At 41.9% G+C, this 18362-nt stretch overlaps 1 protein-coding gene across 1 annotated transcript in view; it reads left to right on the forward strand.

Moving 5' to 3' along the window:
• Window positions 1-18362, forward strand: part of Lmx1a (LIM homeobox transcription factor 1 alpha) — a 137449-nt gene that overhangs the window by 87175 nt on the left and 31912 nt on the right. The window contains exon 3 of the mRNA XM_070034056.1: window positions 5701-5933. Coding sequence (XP_069890157.1) covers window positions 5701-5933 — 233 coding nt within the window. The remainder of the gene's footprint in view (window positions 1-5700; window positions 5934-18362) is intronic.

Raw genomic sequence — 18362 nt, forward strand, 5'->3', positions numbered from 1 at the left:
TCTACACCTAAAATTAACCATCACGGGTAAATCCAGATAAATTCTGTGTGATAGGCAGCCTGCAAGTTCCACTTTTTTCTTGAAGCCCATTTCTCTCTTCTGTTCCATTTTTCAGCTTAAAAAATCCATCATCATTATCACTGTCATCACCACCATTGGGATAGTTACTTTTTATGGAGGATTTATTATGTATCAAGAACTATGTTTATTGGTTTAGTTAAGTGCCATTGAGACTAGAAGGTAGGTCCTTTCACTATTCCTGTTGTATAGATGGTCTACTCAAAGCCTCATACTTAGTAAGTGGGAGAATTGGATTTTAACTGATTTGATTCCACATGGTCGTCTCCTTGTAGCTGTGATTTCTACAACATAGTCTTTCTCTAGCTGAACTTCCTTGTGTCCTTGTCAATGCAAACCCTTCCTCATTGGCCTGAATTTCTGATTATACCTTGAAAACTCAGTGATTGCAGTTCTAACAAAAACAATCTCATTTCCCATCTCTGTGGAGTCAGAGTAGACTCTCATGTGATGGTGCTGGGTCGATAACTCTTCATTCCTAACCTTGATCAAAAGAGGACAGGCCTCTTTCAGTAATGCTTTAGGTGCTTTACGGTGTTTGAGATGAGGAGTCAAAAGGGATCAACTTCGTTTTTAACTCTTGAGTCTGCAAGAACCTCCTGTAAAACCTAGGATCTACCCAGAGTCCTCCCATGAACTGAGGCTGCCATTTCAGCAGCTTGATCCTTCTGTTTCTCCTATGAGGACAGTGCTGGAGAGGATGTGGGAGAGAAATGAGAAAAGGAGTCATGAGTTGCCCACCCCAGAGTCTCTCCACTTCCTGTGGAGATAAGGCATCACCAGCCTGGCTGAAGTGAAAAAAGGTGATGTCCTCTTTGAGTTCATACAATAGTTCCCTGCCCCTTCTCCTCCACTCACTTAATGCCATAATGAATTGAAGGATCATCACAATTCCTGATGATGATTAGACATTCCATAAAGTTTGAATCCCCTTTTTCTGGTCCACTGCTTTCCTTTTTGCAATAATGTAATTTGGGAGGGCTGAAGTAGGTTCTAGTAATGAGGTGTTTGGAATGGTGGGGTGATTGTCCCAAGATCAGACACTAACACCATACCATCTAGCTTCTTAATGTGGCATCATACTACTACTAGGAATCTTGCAATACTGTGGTACACCCTTGCTTCTCAAGTTCTGTGCCTTGCTGTGGGTTACCTTACACTTGCTTCCTGGTAGTGCTCAAGTGTCAGTCCTTTGCACCTATCAGCTCTTGAGACATTGTCTCCTGTGTAGTAAGGTTTCCCAACACATAAAAATGTAGAGTTAAGAAATTACTTAGCTCTGTAGTTTCAAACGCATTTTAGGAGCAAACTACTATCTTCCAGAAGACACCTTTTCTGGAAATTTAGAATCCGTTGTGTGCATCTTTATATCTCTACATCTCTGTATCTACCTGTCTATCTAATATTTTGGCGATAAGATGTAGTCATCTTTGTGTGAATGACATAGTATAAGAAAGGATTTTGCCTGTAGAATCAGTATATCAAGGCAGTGCCCTGCTGAAACACTATCTGGAGACCTGGATTTAGAGACAGGCAGTATCTTGTTGCAAGATGGGGAATGATGGAGTAGAGACAGGTTTTTCTTCATTCTTGATACAATACTGGTCTAGGACAGTACCTTACATTAAGAAATGCAAGACAAGAAATCAAAGGTCCAGGAAAATGGGTGTCTTTTCTTAGGCCCCCCCAGTAAAGACAGAATCTTTGGGTCCAGGTCTTCTCACTCTTTGGCTTGTGCCCTTTTCCTGAATCAGGTCACATGTCCTTTGTTTCTTTGCTTTCCTAGTGGCATCTGGGGTAGGGCCTGGCAGTGCCATACACACAGTGCTTGACTTGGATGATTGAGCTATGGTAGGGAGAGGATGCCAGGCCTATGGTTTGGTCTCAGGAGCATGCTCTGTCTCACTGTTAGCACAACCAGCAGTATATCTCCTGGGTTAATTTTTCTGGGTAATGTTATGCTCTGGAGATGAAGCCATGCCCATGCGAGTGCTTGGGGGACTCACAAGAAGGTTCACATTCATGAGGAAGAAGGGAATTCTTGGGGATTATGTCTCAGGAAACTCTTGAGCACTGAGAACCACTTTGGGGAGAGAATAAAAATCTACAAGCATCAAAAGACAGGTAGGGCCAAGTAGATGCTTTAGGACATGTTCTCATTTAACCATTACAGACCCAGGAATATAGGTACCAGGGCTGCCTTAAACATCTGAGCAAGCTGAGGCTGCAAGACATGGCTTGTGAGCCCCAAATCTCTGTGTACTGTCTCACTAAGATTGACAGCCATACACCAAAGTTTGTGGCTGTACAAGAAGTAGAAGCTGGGTACTTGGTGGAATTCTAGCCAGCTCCTTCCTGCCTGGCATGACATGTGGGACAGACAGCAGGAGTAGGGAAGAGAAGAGAAAGTGAAGAAAAAACTTTTGTGACCACTAGTCTAATCCGAGTGGATAAGGTCTCTCCTTTGTGCTCTTCTGTGCTATTCCACTCACACCTGCTGCTTGCTGGAGAATGTGGCTCGCTAAGTATAGGGATCCCTTTCAGACAGAAGGGCATTAGTTGGGGAAGGACAGTACTGAGGGCTTAGTCTCTGGGACAGGCACTGCACTAGATGCTTTTCCAGGATTCTCATTCTACTGGTAAGGGGATGGGATGGTAAGGGAAGAGGAGGTAAAGGACCATCCCAAGGCACATTCGGTGTAAGAGAATTTATGATGCTTAGAAGAGCTGGGCAATATGATGTCTGCCTAGATGATCTGGCAGTTCCAGAAGCCTTGACCAGCTTTCCTGGGCACAGCAATCTGCCAGGCTCTGAACCTAGAGCGAAACCTCATTAGCATTCAGAGGGGGAAGTAACCATGGGGGACACATCCACAGCATTAGGAAGAGACAGACTGTGTTTTAATTATGACCTAGACTTCTGAACAAATCCTTTTCTCTGCTTGTCTGAGCCTTAGAGAAAACAACTTGTGGGAGGTGTGCAATCTGCAGCTGGGTCCACAGTGGCACTCAGTACAGCTGTGTACACATCTGGTACCCAGGTGGTGGACTATATGCTCTTTTTCTCCTTGAATTGCTCTGGGGTTCTAAGAGCCAAGTTAGTAAGGTGAGGAAGACCAGGTTTGGACCCAGCGCAGAAACCTAAGGAGACTGGAAAGCAAAAAGCACCACTCTCTTCTGGTCTGTGATCCTCAGTGACCATGAACAGGACAATATCGGAGCCCAGACAACTGTGGGAACTTCCCCTGGCTGCTCCTGATCAACATGGCAGGTCTTGGTTGTTGAGCTCACTCCAGCCCTTCCTTCTTCTACTTGGGGCACACTTCTGGAGTAGGGGATGAAATAAAATGGGAAGAAAAGGAGGAGGAGGAGGAGATTAACAGGGTAGACATTAGAAAGACCAAAGTACACATACTACCACCTGCCACTGCAGAGTCTCAAGTGCTTGTTGACTCCTTGTGAGCACTTGCCTTGAGTCTATTTAACAGTCCATTCCAGGGGACAAGGAGGAGAAGTGGGCTCGGGGACAAAGAGCTTTTGACCAGTTCCTGGAAAAGCTGCGATTCGTTTGCTCAGGTTGGCAAACAGTGGCTGGGGTACTTGGGACTCAGGGATGTGCTGGGTAGATTTTTTGTAAAATGGATGTCGTCCAGCAAGGAGGGAGGGAGTAAAGGCAAAGATTTGAGAGACTAGAGTTAGTGTAGAAGTTCGGGAAAGAGAAAATCCACACTGAGTAGCTGGAAAAAGGACAGAGAAGGGTCTGTTGGTACCTTTCATTCTGGTTTAGGGGCTCTAGTATAGCTTGTTGGTAGTGAAATGGCCTATAACAGCCATTTGGACTGTCCCCCAACTTTGCCCCCTTTCTGAGGTTGAGGGCAGATGGGGGGTGTATTAAGATAGGTGTTTCTAAGGTGCTCCTGATGGTCAACAATAGAGGGGATATGTATAGTGATTCAAAGCATAGGTTGAAAATCAGATAGCACACCCACTTCCAATCTTTCAGACTGGCCTCTGTCCTGGGAGGAAGCTGTTTGTGGGCAGCTGGTTGGTTTACAGATGACTTCATTTCCTTCTCTAAGCCTGAACTTGAATGCCTCTCTCTTTTTTGCCCCCATCTCTGTGTATATGTCTCTTTGTGAGCATCTCATTAGCTTCCTCTTCACTCCACCATCTCAAAATGCTTCCCTTTTCCAGGAAGCTGCCAAGATAAACATATTGTGCATAAATATTGACTTTGAATCAAACTGGTACCATTTCATGGTTGAGAAGTGATTAAATATCATAGTTCCCATATATACTACTGCTATATGTTATTTTATATTTATGGGACATTGCTTTGAATTGTGCTTATATTCTGTTTCCTAACGACAAATCCCTAAGGGTAGGTATGAGCTATTTGTTCTTTTATGTTTGTTTGTTTCTTTAATGTTCTTTCATAAGTATGTGAGGGTGGGTGGATGGGAATGAATTTTGTCTTGTATTCTCATATGCTTACATTGATGCCTGACACATAACAGATAATATATACTTGACTACAAGAATGCCAGTGGGGTGATAGATACTTTTTTAGTCTCCATAGTAAGACACAGAGTGGATGGTGTGCTACAAGGTACACAATGGATGTGTCTGTATAAATGAAAGAAGAATAAATAAGTGTATGAGTGAGTTTTTGAGGTGAGCTTGGCCCAATTTAGGCCATCACAGTAGTTGGCCTGTGGTAGGAAAATGTTTCTTGATACTCATAGTTGCTTAGATCTGTAAAAGTGGGCCTTACTAGCTGACCACGCTGGTACCTGCTCCCTAAATATACTTTGGGTTAGTGTATTTCTTCCTTTTTTGGGGGGGGGGCCCAGTCGTGGGGCCTGAACTCTGAGCCTGGGTGCTGTCCCTCAGCTCTTCAGCTCAAGGCTAGCACTCTACCACTTGAGCCACAGCGTCACTTCCGGTTTTTTTCTTTTTGCTTATGTGGTGCTGAGGAATCGAACCCAGGGCCTCAAGCATGCAAGGCAAGCGCTCTACCACTGAGCCAACTTCCCAGCCCCATATTTCTTCCTTTTAAAGAGGGGAATAGTGTATAGCTTTATGTCCTTGCTCTGGCCAGTCTATTCCTCCTTGCTATTCTCTCCCTTACACCATCTGACCTTTCCACTTCTATTATCTCTGGTATGTGGAGAGAATCAGAAAGTGATTTTGAGTGAGTTCACACACACACACACACACACACACACACACACACACACACACACACACACATTGTACTGCTACTTTTAAAAAGGAAACTTCTATTTATTTAAGAGACTGTAAAATGAATTTATAGTTCAGGAATCCCAGAGATATTTGAAGGCATATTTATTATATTCAGGCATGTGTTTGAGTTTTTACAAAAGAAGTTATTGTGTCATCAGGCTATTAAAAACAAAAACATTGTCTTTGTAACTTTTAGTTTTGCCACAGGCCATCCTGGACTTTATTGATTGGGTGTGACTAGGAGGAGATTAAACAACCTGAGTTCCAGCATCTTTGTCCTGAGTCTGGACAATCCTTTTGCTGTTGAGCTGAGAGGAGACTCAGACTCAAGCCTGACCTTCCTCACAGTGTCCTCCCTTTCTCTGCTCCTGCCAGGCTCTTTGCTGTCAAATGTGGAGGCTGCTTTGAGGTCATCGCACCCAATGAGTTTGTTATGCGTGCTCAGAAGAGTGTCTACCACCTGAGCTGCTTCTGCTGCTGTGTTTGTGAGCGACAGCTTCAAAAGGGTGATGAATTTGTCCTGAAGGAAGGGCAGCTGCTCTGCAAAGGGGATTATGAAAAGGAACGGGAGCTTCTCAGCCTGGTGAGCCCAGCAGCTTCTGACTCGGGTGAGTACCAGGAGGTGGGCAGCACCGTAGTGGAATGGTAGAGCAGAGTGGTCATCTGTATGGCTTTGTTCTCTGGAGGGCCAGCTGCCTAGGCAGCTTTTACTCCATGAGAAGTTGATTGTATTTCAGGAACTTTGTTTTAAAGTTCAGAGTCATCTGTTAACAGTCAGCTATTTCCATGCTGCTGCTGCATAACAAACCACCCCGAATTCCAGGGCATCCTTCAGATGAGTTTAGCTTCAGGCTTAGACCAGGTCCAGGTTTCTTCTGTGTGATTTCTTCTAGAGTACTGGGCATAATCTCCTGGTAGTGGCAGAATAAAAGAAGGAATATTTTATCACACAAGCACATTGTACGTTTTGTTTGCTAATAATCCCATGATAAAAATGGATTACAAAGTCTCAGGTTTGGGAAAAATACTCCACTCAGCACAGAGTCTTGCCACATTGTACACGATGTGTCACTATGGAATACTATTAAAGGGAGGATGAATTGGAATCAGTAATTGAGTCTGTGATGATCACTGAATTTCTCCAAGGCTTTGTGGGTCACATAAAGGGGTAAAATGCATTTGTCCCTTTTCCCCCTCGTATACCCAGCCCTCACCTCACACTGACTGGAGAAGAAGGAAGAAAGAAATAGAGGATGTTTGAATTTTTTTAAGTGAATATGCTGATATTGGGGCTGGAATCCAGGAGTTTTTTTAGCCTTTTCATTCAAGGTTAGCATTCTGCTGCTTGAGCAACAGTTCAGACTTCTGGCTTTTTGGTGGTGAATTGGAGATGAATCTCATAGCCTGGGCATGGCTTCGAAGCATGATTGATCTTCAGATCTCAGCCTGCTGAATAGCTGGGATTACAGATGTAGGTCACTAGAACCTGGCTCTTGGTTTGAAAATTGTACAGAACAGACTTTGTAGGGTCTAAGAAATGAATAAACATAGGAATGTCATTCCAGAGTATTAGTTCCCACAGGACAGTGTTTGTCTTTACCCATGAATCTTTTGAGATCCAGTAAGGTGATATTCATGTAATTTTGCTTTTTGTTGTTGTTGTTGTTGTTGTTGTTGGTATTTTGGTTTGGTATTTGCGATTGCAATTCCAACTCCCCAGCTTGTGTTTTGGCTTTTGGTAACCTCACTCTGGGATCCTAGGCTCTTCCATCTCTGTGCTTCAGCTGCTGTCAGTGTCTGTCACTCCTGGCCAAATGAAGGGAATCTTCACTCCTAGTCTTGCCCTCTAACTCTTCCATCTTCCTAGCATGTTCTGTATGCTCTAGACTCCACTGCACCAGGGAAGACCTTGAGGCCCTGTGCTGGATGAGCTTACCCCTCCACTTCTCCCATTTGATTGTTGTTGCTTGCAATTGTTTGCCTTTCTTGCCAGGAACTAAGCTCCTTGAGAGACAGTATGTGTTTTCTTTATCTCTTTATCTCCTCTGGCACCTAATGTAGGCATGGACCATAGAGGTTTACATAGACTTTTTGTTACAGAATAAATAAACCCATGGAACAGTGCTTAAGTGCCAGAGGGTTGGAGATCAGCAGCTGGGGTGCCTTGTCCTAGCTGCAACATGTATCTCTGAGACCTGAAAAATGTGTCTGAACTCTAAGCCTCCATTTCCACAATTGCAAAATGGTGACAGTCATATTGACCTAAATGGGTTCTTCTTTGTGGAATAAATGAAATAATCATACCCAAAGCCTAGTGTTCAGCTAAGAGCTGCTGGTTGTATCTTCCCTGTAGTGAGAGTTTTTGCAGTTTCATTTTTTACTTTTTGTTTGACTCCTTGCTGATTCTTGCTCGACTGTGCTTATAGCTTTTAAGGGAGCTCTCACCCTGGTCAACTCTTACTGGGATTTGTGGTCTCAAGTTTTCCTAGATTTTTTTTAATTTGAGGAAAATTTGTCTTTGTCTGGAGCACAGGCTCTGACATATTCAAGTATTTCCTGAGGGTAGTTAGGCCCATGGAGCATCCTGGTGTCTAGTTGGTATAAGGCCAGCTCACCCTGTGGTTTCCCATCAGGTGTCATGTAGTACCTTCCCATCCATAGCCCCTCCTCTCTGCAGAGCAATGCAAAAGCTTCAGATTTTCCAAAGTCTCTCTGCATGGTGGACAGAACACCAGTGTGACTTTACAAAGATAGGCATGCCCAGAGGGACATAACATTCTCTCCCATGTGGAAATAAACACTATAGTCTAGCCTTTCCTTATATACAGCCAGTTGTATGGGTATTGATCACTCAGTGACCTAGTTGCCCTGTTTTATAAAAGTTTACAGATTTTAAGTTAAAATCTGAATGGGACATTGTTCCCTCCCCCCCCCCCCTCGCCACATGCAAGGCAAAAAGAAGATATTGGATCTTAGCACACTATTAGTAGAATTATACTGTTCAGAGCAAGGGAACTGTGCTAGGTCTTTTCTGAACACATTTTCAGCAGTATGTTTGGTTGTGAACATTTCCCTTTGAGGCTTATATTGATAAACTGGAGCTTTCCAGATCATTGATTTGTGTAGCATTCAGCATGCATAACTTGAATGTGAGCTCTGTACCAGCCATAGAGTCACAATATGACTAACAAGAATGGGAAAGGGGTAGGGAGATTGCAAATTGTGTCTAATGAAGAAATTGTAGCTGTGTAGGCTAGGAAAGCAAAGACTGAATGAGGATATACCAGTTGCCTTTAAATAGTCAGAACAGACCAGCATTTTGTCTTATTTCACAGAGAGAAATAGAATTCATTCACTCAGTTACCTAACAAAACCTTGGATACTTGCATTGTAAATAGAAAAGTACTAGGAAGTAGTTTTCAACTCAACAAAGGGAATGTTGGAATGTCATTTTAATGGTTAGATCCAACAAAGAGTAAACTTACCCAAGGAAAAGACCTTCCATGTGTTGAGATTAATATCGGAAGGTAAGAAGGAGGGTGGTTCCAGGAGGATTCCTGTTGTCTCTGCTCTAAAACTCCATGGTTCATTTTTGGGTTTTTTTTTGGGGGGGGGTCCGGTCGTGGGGCCTGAACTCTGGGCCTGGGTGCTGTCCCTCAGCTCTTCAGCTCAAGGATAGCGCTCTACCACTTGAGCCACAGCACCACTTCTGGCTTTTTTCTTTTTTTACTTATGTGGTGCTGAGGAGCCTCATGCATGCAAGGCAAGCGCTCTACCACTGAGCCACTTTCTCAGCCCCTCCATGGTTCATTTTTGCAACCTTATATGTAATGACATTAACATCTCAACCTGAATTAAAATTGTATTACTCATTTGTCACATATATAAATGCTGCCTCTCTTGCATTATAAATGGTTTGTGTGCTTGCCTCACTAATGATCAGAAAAACTTACAAGGAACAGAGTTGGGCTTTAAATCCTTTGTTTCCTTAACATAGGTTCTTAATATGATACTAAGAGAAGAGTAAGTGATCAAGAAGTGGATAATGGGTGGAATTAAGTCCTGAAGGAAAGACATTTACCTCTGACTAGGGCTTTATAGAAAGCAGACAAGTAACTATAGCATACATCCCAGCATAAATGTAATTGTTCCTTTGGTTTCTGTCTGGAGTGCCCTACACATTGTAGCTGCTTGATAAATATCTGTTGACTGGATTGCTGACTGCCATCATCTATAATATTATCAGTGACTTAGATGAAGACCCAGAAGGCAGATGACATAAACTGGACAGGGCGTACTAGTTCAGCAGCTAATAATCTCCCTAATCAGGATGGTTCTGGTAAACAAACAGAGCAGAACATTGGTGAGCTGAAATGTAACTAAACATCAGGCTCCCAAATTCAACTATGGTTATATGAAATGAGGCCTGTTGCATGGAATTACACGTAGGGTTGTTAAGTGATGCTAAAAGCAGTGGGATTCAGAAAGACCTATCTTGAATTAAGAGAGCTATAATGTTCATAATTTATCACTCTAATACCATTTTGTATAAATCAGAACATATTTAGGATACTTGGGGTAATTTTATGTGACACATTTTAGGAGATCATTGGCTAGCCTGATAAAGATCCCTTAGGAGAGTTATTAGTTATCTTGTTAAGTGATTTAAAAACCTAAGAGGCTCAGAATAGTTTCGTAAAACTAAGGCTTGAGAGTCACATCCCAGGTTGCAGCTGCAGTACAGATGTGAAACATTCAGATTCAACATAGCATAGAACTATGTTTATATGTTTATATGACAGGGTGGTGAGCCTTCAGGGAAGTTTATCCCTTAACATTGTAACTACCTAATGGTAATACGTTGCTTATAGATTTTAGAGCCCATGGCTTTATGATGCTGACTGAGATGACTTAAAGGAAAGTATGGGTAAGTTCATAGCTACTTAGAATTCTAACCTTAGGGAGTCTTTTGCTACAGAAAACTTTGATCTAATGTGGTTCCGCCTCTTCTGTTTGGGTCCCTGCCTTGTCAGTGGCCTTGAAAAACAACCTCACAAGCAGATGGATAAAATTTGTAGTCAGAAGAAGATCCTGTAACATTTAGGTCTTGAGTTCTTCTTCCAGAAGAACCATGGGCTCTCAGATGGGGTAGGTTTCTTGGGTCTTGTCCACACTCACCACCAACCCCTGCTTGAATATCTTAGCCACAGAGGCTAAAGAGATACAGGATCACAAGTCAAAGAACCTTTCCTCTCTACTCAGTATAATAGTGACTCTAGACATGGCAGTTTTTCTCTATGTACTCATCAGTTCTCTAGCAGATACTAGCCAGAAGTCCTGAAATTCAGTCCTGAACTGCACCTACTTTTGGAGAGTATCAGATTCCACTGGGCTAATGGTTTGTTTAAACAAGAGAAATCCCTACCCTTTTGCTTTGGATGCTAGTTGCAAGTTAGAAGATGTCCCTATACTTCCAACCAATTAGGGTCAGAAATTGGAGTTCCCAGGAGGCTCTGCTCAGATTCAACTAATTGGTCAAAGTAGCTAAGAACTTTCCACCTAGGTTCAGATTTTTTTCTATATATTTTTTTTTATTGTAAAAATACTGTAGAGAGGGGTTACAGTTACTTGAGTAGGGTAATGAGTACATTTCCTATTGAGCATTTGTTACCTTCTCCTTTGTTTTTCCCCTACCATCCCTTTCCTCCCCAACTCCCCCCTCATAAAGTTCATTTTCAACATAGTGTCTTGTACATCTAGGTTCAGAATTTTATTACTGAGAATATTTCAAAGACTACCAACGAACAGTGGACAAAGAGATACACAGGCTGAGGTTTATGAAAAGGGGTAGAAACATCTATGTCTTGATATGACACCTTCCAGTTGTCTGGAAGCTACCAGGATCTTCTTTTGAATTTCTGTAAGACCTTATTACAGTGGAATGGCTGATCATATCATTGGCCATTCTGAATCCATTCAACCTTCAGACCCTTTCCGTTCCCTGAGTTGGAGGTGGGACTGAAAGTCTCAAAAATCGAATCTTGCTTTGGTCTAGCTTTGGCCAGCCCCTATCCTAGAAATGTCTGGAAGCACCCACACACCAACTGTCTTTTTGCATACAAAAGATATTCTTACCACTACAAAAGAAGCCCTTTTGTTTTGGCCAGGAAATTGGACAAAGACCCCATTTATATTTCACAGGTTTGTAGGAACTCTTTTTTTTTTTTTTTTTGGGGTCCGGTCGTGGGGCCTGAACTCTGGGCCTGGGCACTGTCCCTCAGCTCTTCAGCTCAAGGCTAGTGCTCTACCACTTGAGCCACAGCGCCACTTCCGGCTTTTTTCTTTTTGCTTATGTGGTGCTGAGGAATCGAACCCAGGGCCTTGAGCATGCAAGGCAAGCGCTCTACCACTGAGCCACCTTCCCAGCCCCTGTAGGAACTCTTGACCTCACATTTTGTAGTACGTTGTTGGTTGTATTAGGTCTCAACACCTATCCTAGCCCATGTGTAACCTCAAATTATGTTCTTGGCCTTCCTTCAGCAACTTACAAAATAAGGCAGAGACTGCTTTCCTCCATCTCAAAATGAATTGGAGACAGAAATCCTTGTTAAGATCTATGAGACTTTTTTTTTTTTGGTTGGTCCTGGGTCTTGAATTCTGGGTCTGGATGCTGTCCCTGAGCTCTTCAGCTCAAGGCTTGTGCTCTACCACTTGAACTGGAGCGCCACTTCCAGTTTTCTAGTGGCTTACTGAGATAAAGAGTTTCTTAGACGTTCCTGTCCAGGCTGGTTTTGAACTACAATCCTCAGATCTCAGCCTCCTGAGTAGCTAGGATTACAGGCATGAGCCACCAGCGCCCGGCTTAGATCTACGAGACTCTTAACTCTTCCTTTTTTCCTTTCTAGTGCTTTTCCATTCTTCCAATTAGCCCTTATAGGAGACATATACTATCTATGAAAATACTACAATCTCTTAAAATGTGGCATCAATATGAAGCTAACATTTTCTGTCTGTGGGATCAATAGTAGTGTTATGGATAGCTTATTCTATCAGATCCATGGACAGTGTGTACCTAATTTACCACTGTATCCTCAGGGACTACTAGCATAGACCTGGACACTGAAATGTTAGGTAAAGTCTGTTAAAGGATGAATAAGCTCACAAAGCTCTAGCATCATGAACGCTGTCAGGGCTTTGGAAACAGGTGGTTTCATTAGCTGTTTTGACCCAGGAGTGGAAGCAGGAGCTTGTAGACAGGCTAGAGGCATGGCTGGTTCATGTAGAATTTTCTCTTAAAATCAGAGGTTATCTATGTGTCTCATGCAGCAGTTCAAAACATGTTTCCTTAAATATAAAAATTAAGGGTGTATGTGTGAGTTGTATGTGTGTGTGTGTTTGTGAGTGCGTGTGTGAGTGCTCTAGTCTTGGGGCTTGAACTCAGGGCCTGGATGCTATCCTTGAGCTTTTATGCTCAAGGCTAGTGCTCTATTACTTGAGCCACAGATTGATTTCCAGCTTTTTGGTGATTAATTGAAGATGAGTCTCGTAGACTTTGCTGCCCTGGCTTGGCTTTGAACCATAATCCTTAGATCTCCATCTCCTGAGTAGCTTTGGCATCCGGCAATACTTAAGTTTTGAAATAAAAATTTAAATTTACACACAATGGGATTTCTCAGGGAAATGGATAGACCTGGAATGAATTGTGTTAAGTGAGGTTAGCTAAGCTTAGAGAGACCAGTTGGTATTTGTTTTCTCTCCTATGCAAAGCTAGATCTAAAATATACTAGGACATGATAAATCATACAGGACGATAGACTTTCACACACAGTGAGACTAAAGGAGATAATTTTAGGGGAAGAACACAAACATACAATGCCTCTGTGCCTCTGATAATGTAAAAAATATTTATCTAAATGAATTCTAGGAAATGGAAAAAAATTAAATTTATGAAGCACTTGAAAAATAGGACAGAAGTTCTCACATATCCTTCATCTAGCTTCCTCTAATGCTAACATTGTATGTGGCCATAGGACCTTTATCAAATTAAGAAGGTAACATTGCATAGCATTATATATAAACTATAATAGCCCTACTCAATTTCATGAGATTTTTCCATCAATATTTCTTTTTGTCAGTCGTGAGGCTTGAACTCAGGGCCCAGGTGCTATCCCTGAGCTTTTTTGTTGGAGGCTAGCACTCTACCACTTTGAGCCACAGTGCCACTTCGAGTTTTCCAATGGGTTAATTGGAGATAGGAGTTTCATGGACTTTCCTGCCAAGGCTAGCTTTGAACCTCGATCCTCAGATCTCAGTCTTTTAAGTAGTTAGGATTACAGGCTTCAGCCATCAGCACCTGGCTTTCATTGTTTTTACCCTTCCAAGATCCAATCCAGATAAAATGTTGTATTTATTTAGTTAGTTACTTACATGCTGGTCCTGAAACTTGAAATCAGGGCCTGGGGACTGTCCCTGATTGTTTTTGCTCAGATCTAGCACTCTCCGACTTGATCCACAGCTCTATTTCCAGTTTTTTTTTTTTTTTTTTTTTGTAATTTATTGGAAATAAGAGTCTCAAGGACTTTTCTGACCAGGCTGGTTTTGAACTGAGCCTCACATTTCAGCCCCCTGATTAGCTAGGCTTACCCCAGCTATTTTGGATTATTTTAAAGTGTGATTGTCTATTTTCATTTTTTGATTACTAAAAATGGCTATGATCCAAGTTTCAGTTTTCGTTTGTCATCCCAACATGTTTTTTAAATTTTATTTTTTGTTTTTTTCTTGCATTTTATTTTCAATTTTACTGTAAAGGTGATATACAGAGGGGTTACAATTGCACAAGTAAGGTAATGAGTAAATTTCTTTTCCATCAGTGTTAACCTCTCCCTTGTTTTCTCCCTCTTTCCCTCTGTCCTCCCTCCCCTCCTTCCCAAGTTGTAAAATTCATTTCCAACCTTTTGGCTAGTGAGTATCATTGTTGACTTGGTTCACCGTTTGTCCCACCATTTCTATGATTAACATCTTATTTTCTTTTAGCACCTCTAGCCACAGGATCAGATTTTATTTTTGTTGTTGTTGTTGCTTATTTTGGGGTTTTGTTTCAACCTGGCTTCTGCTTACTGGGGAATCTGGACTTCAGTGAGGGTCTTGATGTGCTTCTCCTACTTGTGCATCAACTGGACCATCACAGGGCCTGGCATGCAATAGGCACTCAGTAATGTGTGCATCTATATAAACAAATTAACTTTCTCCTGATCATGTTAAACTCAAGTCTTTGGTAAATAAGGACAAATCTTTAGTATTTTTTCCCCACTGGAGTTAGGAAGAAGATTTCTTGCACCCACTGGAGTTTTGAGTCCTTTGTTCTTATTTTTCTTGGGATAATATGGGATGTTGTCACTTTCTAGGGCCCAGAAGTTTGAGAATTACTGCTACAAAGGTGATTACTCACACACTGTTTCCTAGGGTTTGCAATTGATGTGCATTCCTGAAATTTTAAGCCTGTAAATATATTTTAATTATATGTACTATGTCAGGTGCTATGAATTAGACAAAAGACACAAATGTATCACCTGTGGCCCTGAAGATTTTGGTACAGTGTCTGCATAGAGAGACATAAGAAGAATGCTATCTCTTCTTATTGTGGCTGTTATTATCAAAGTGACAGGAAGAGCGCACATGTTTATATCATGTCTAACACAAGGGGCTTCAAGGACATTTTCTGGTTTATTAATCTGGCATCTCTGGATGATAGGCAAGAGGCAGTAATAATCATTGGGTCTTTCGGGTTATTTTCAAAATCAACAGTTATATCTCTTGTTAGTATCACAGCCATAAAATTCACTACCAGAATTATTTGTTGCCCTCTGTCTGGGTTCGGCACTTCAGCTCTGTACTGAAGTTTGGTCTTTTACTGCATTTATTTTGTCTTTGTAAAATAGATGGTGAAATAAAAGACACAGGATACTCAAGTCAGGGATAAGCCAGAATAAGAACTTAAGTCTACCAATTATGAAGTCAGGACATTTGATACTGAAGCAGAGGTGATCAACCCTTGCTGTAATTATGAGTTGGGTTGAGGCTGTCTTTGGCATTCATAGGCCGTCTGCAGATTCAGACAATATATGATCTCTCTTCTACTGAATGTTATTTAATTTTGGAACTATGTGCACCCTTAATGGTTTTGACGAAAACAAATTACAGAAATCACAATTTAAAATGAGCACGATGGTTTCACAGTACATTTCACTCTCAGTAGTGCTTATGCATTTTCATATCTCCTGTACAACCTTCATAAGAAAAGAAACTGGCCAAAAGAGCAATTCATCCTTGTCATTTTTTTTTCATGATAGCGAGGATGACAACATTCATAATACTGAACTGAGGAGATCATTATCTTAAGTGATTTTCGTGAATTAGTGAATTCAATCTTATATCATGATGATGAAGAAAGCAGTCCTAGTAGTATTCTAGTTCTATAGATGAAGATAAACATGGAGAAGGTAGGAATGTGTCCCCAAGGCACTACAGTTAGTCATTGGAAAAGCAAGAGTTGAAACCAGGCTGTCTGATTCCAGCACCTGCATCACTAAGCACTTTCCTCTGTGGCCTAGTCACTAGAAATGTGTCTGTATATTGACATGGGCCTTCATATTTTCTTCTCACATTTCAAGAAGCTCCATGGGTAGCCCTGGCAGTGTTTCAGGTGCTCAGTGGGACCTCCTCACTGAGAGAACCCCATGGAAGAATCTTGCTCACGTATAGTTAGAGCAACAAAAAGGAAGTGATCCGAACTGAGTTTCACTCCCTTCCAGCACCAGTCACAAATACACATTCTGTTCTAACATCTAGCTTCTCAATCATCACTGTCCTGTACTTCTTATGGCCCCCTCCTACAAAGCAGGAATAATAGACTTGGGAGGGTCCAAAACTATGGTATATGAATATAGGAAGCCTTTTCAAAGTGGTTGTGAGGGAGGGACCATTATTATTATTGTGGTCATCTTCTTCTCCTCCTCTTCCTCCTCTTCCTCCCCTCTGCTCCTCCTCCTCCTCCTCCCATCTCCTCCTCCTCCTTTTTGGTTTGATTTTGTTTGGTTTTTACAATTACTCAACATATGTCTGGTTTTGCTCCTGTGTAGCTTATCTGATAGTAGGAACACAATAAAAAATGGACCTTTATTAGTTTTTACCCAGATGAGAGGTATTAGCTGCACAAACTGCACCCCTTATTAATTAAATAAATCAAAGCCTAACAGTGGAGTTAAATCCACACAGAGCAAAACCTCCAGTAGGCTCCTTCTACAAGTGGACCTGTGGTGTCCTGCCTTGTGTCCTAGACCTAACTCAGCAAAATGAACTCAGATTTGCCTTCCTTTGGCAGTGATGACATAGACTTTGTCCACCTTTACATAGAATCTTTTTTGGCTATGGTGACAGGGCTTAGCACAATGAGTAGAGAATTTAGCATGATAGTCTCTGTACAGGCAGAGGCTACTTTATGAGTCAGTCCTCTCATTATCTGTGGTGAATACTCCAGGCTCCTTTCCATCCTGTTACCTATCCGGGAAGAAGGTACAGGGAGGATGTTGGTTTTTCTTGCCTTGACATTACAGCCACACCCATCCACTCCCATGTCCAGCCAAAGGATTTGAAGGTAGATCTGACGACACTTTCCATAGTTCACTGAGCAAACTGGAAATCACTTACAATATTTCCTTTCCTGTGACCAAGGAAAACCACCAGAGTTCCATTTATTAGGGATTGCTGGCAAGACTAGATATGACATCTTGAGTACTTTGGTATTTGTGTTATATAAGCATATGGAAAGCACCCTGAGATCTTCTGCCATGAACCTGGCTCTGACTTTTCTTTCTCTAAGACTTACTGGTATAAAGAAACTTATATGTCTTGTCATCTTTTTAGAAGCATATGAAAAACAGGGTAATTTAAGAATCGTCTGAAGCTGGGTACCAGTGGCTCCCACCTGTAATCCTAGCTACTCAGGAGGCTGAGATCTGAGGATGGTTATTCAAAGCCAGCCAGAGTGGAGAGTGTGAGACTTTTATATGCAGTTAACCATAAAAAAATAAGCCATCAGCACAGAAATGGAGGGAAGAAGGGTGAACAAATGCATTCATGGTACTTAGTAGACACTGTGGAAAGTGATCTATGCAACTTGGAAGAACTGGGAGGGGAAACTGGGAAAAAGAAAGGGAAGGGGTAATATTGTCAAAAAAAGAGAAATGTACTCATTACCTGACTCATTACCTGTTCAACACCTTAATAATAGCAATAAAATTATATTTTAAAAAGTAAGCTATAAAAATGAGAGGTATTTAGTAATAGAGTATCAGCCTTGCGCACACTAGCATGTGGCCCTGAGATTAAGCCTTAGGTTTGGCATTAAAAAGAAAATTGAATTAGCAGTGGCCCAAATCCAGATTTGCATGCTGGCAGCCAGGGGCAGGGGCATGCTTGGACCCTTGTTTTTAGGATGGCCATGGAATTGAGTGAATTGAGTGTTGTATGCATTTGTGTGTGAGGTGGGCTCAGGTGATTGTTCTAGGTAAAATGTCCATGCCTCCCTTTGGAATCTATGAGGACAGAAAAGCTGTGACATCTGTATTTCCTCCAGGAACTTTCTGAATGCTTCATCAGGCAAGGACTGAGCTTGGGATATGAAGCATATAGAAGTATATGCTCCATATAGGTGGCTCAGTGGTAGAGTGCTTGCCTTGCATGCATGAGGCCCTGGGTTCGATTCCTCAGCACCACATAAGCAGAAAAAAAAACCAGAAGTGGTGCTGTGGCTCATGTGGTAGAGCACTAACCTTGAGCTGAAGAGCTGAGGCACAGCACCCAGGCCCAGAGTTCAGGCCCCACGACCGGACCCCCCCACCCCCCAAAAAAAGAAGTATTTGAAAATTGGACTGCTGAGCATTTTTTTTAAGCGCAGAATATGTAACAGGCCTATGAAAGTGCTGGAGTAACTGCTCTTGTGAAATGTGCTTTCAAATGGAGAAAGACACTAGATAGAT

This window comes from Dipodomys merriami, unplaced genomic scaffold (assembly GCF_024711535.1).
Source record: "Dipodomys merriami isolate MVZ:Mamm:240054 unplaced genomic scaffold, mDipMer1.0.p SCAF_24, whole genome shotgun sequence".
NCBI classification, from domain to species: domain Eukaryota; kingdom Metazoa; phylum Chordata; class Mammalia; order Rodentia; family Heteromyidae; genus Dipodomys; species Dipodomys merriami.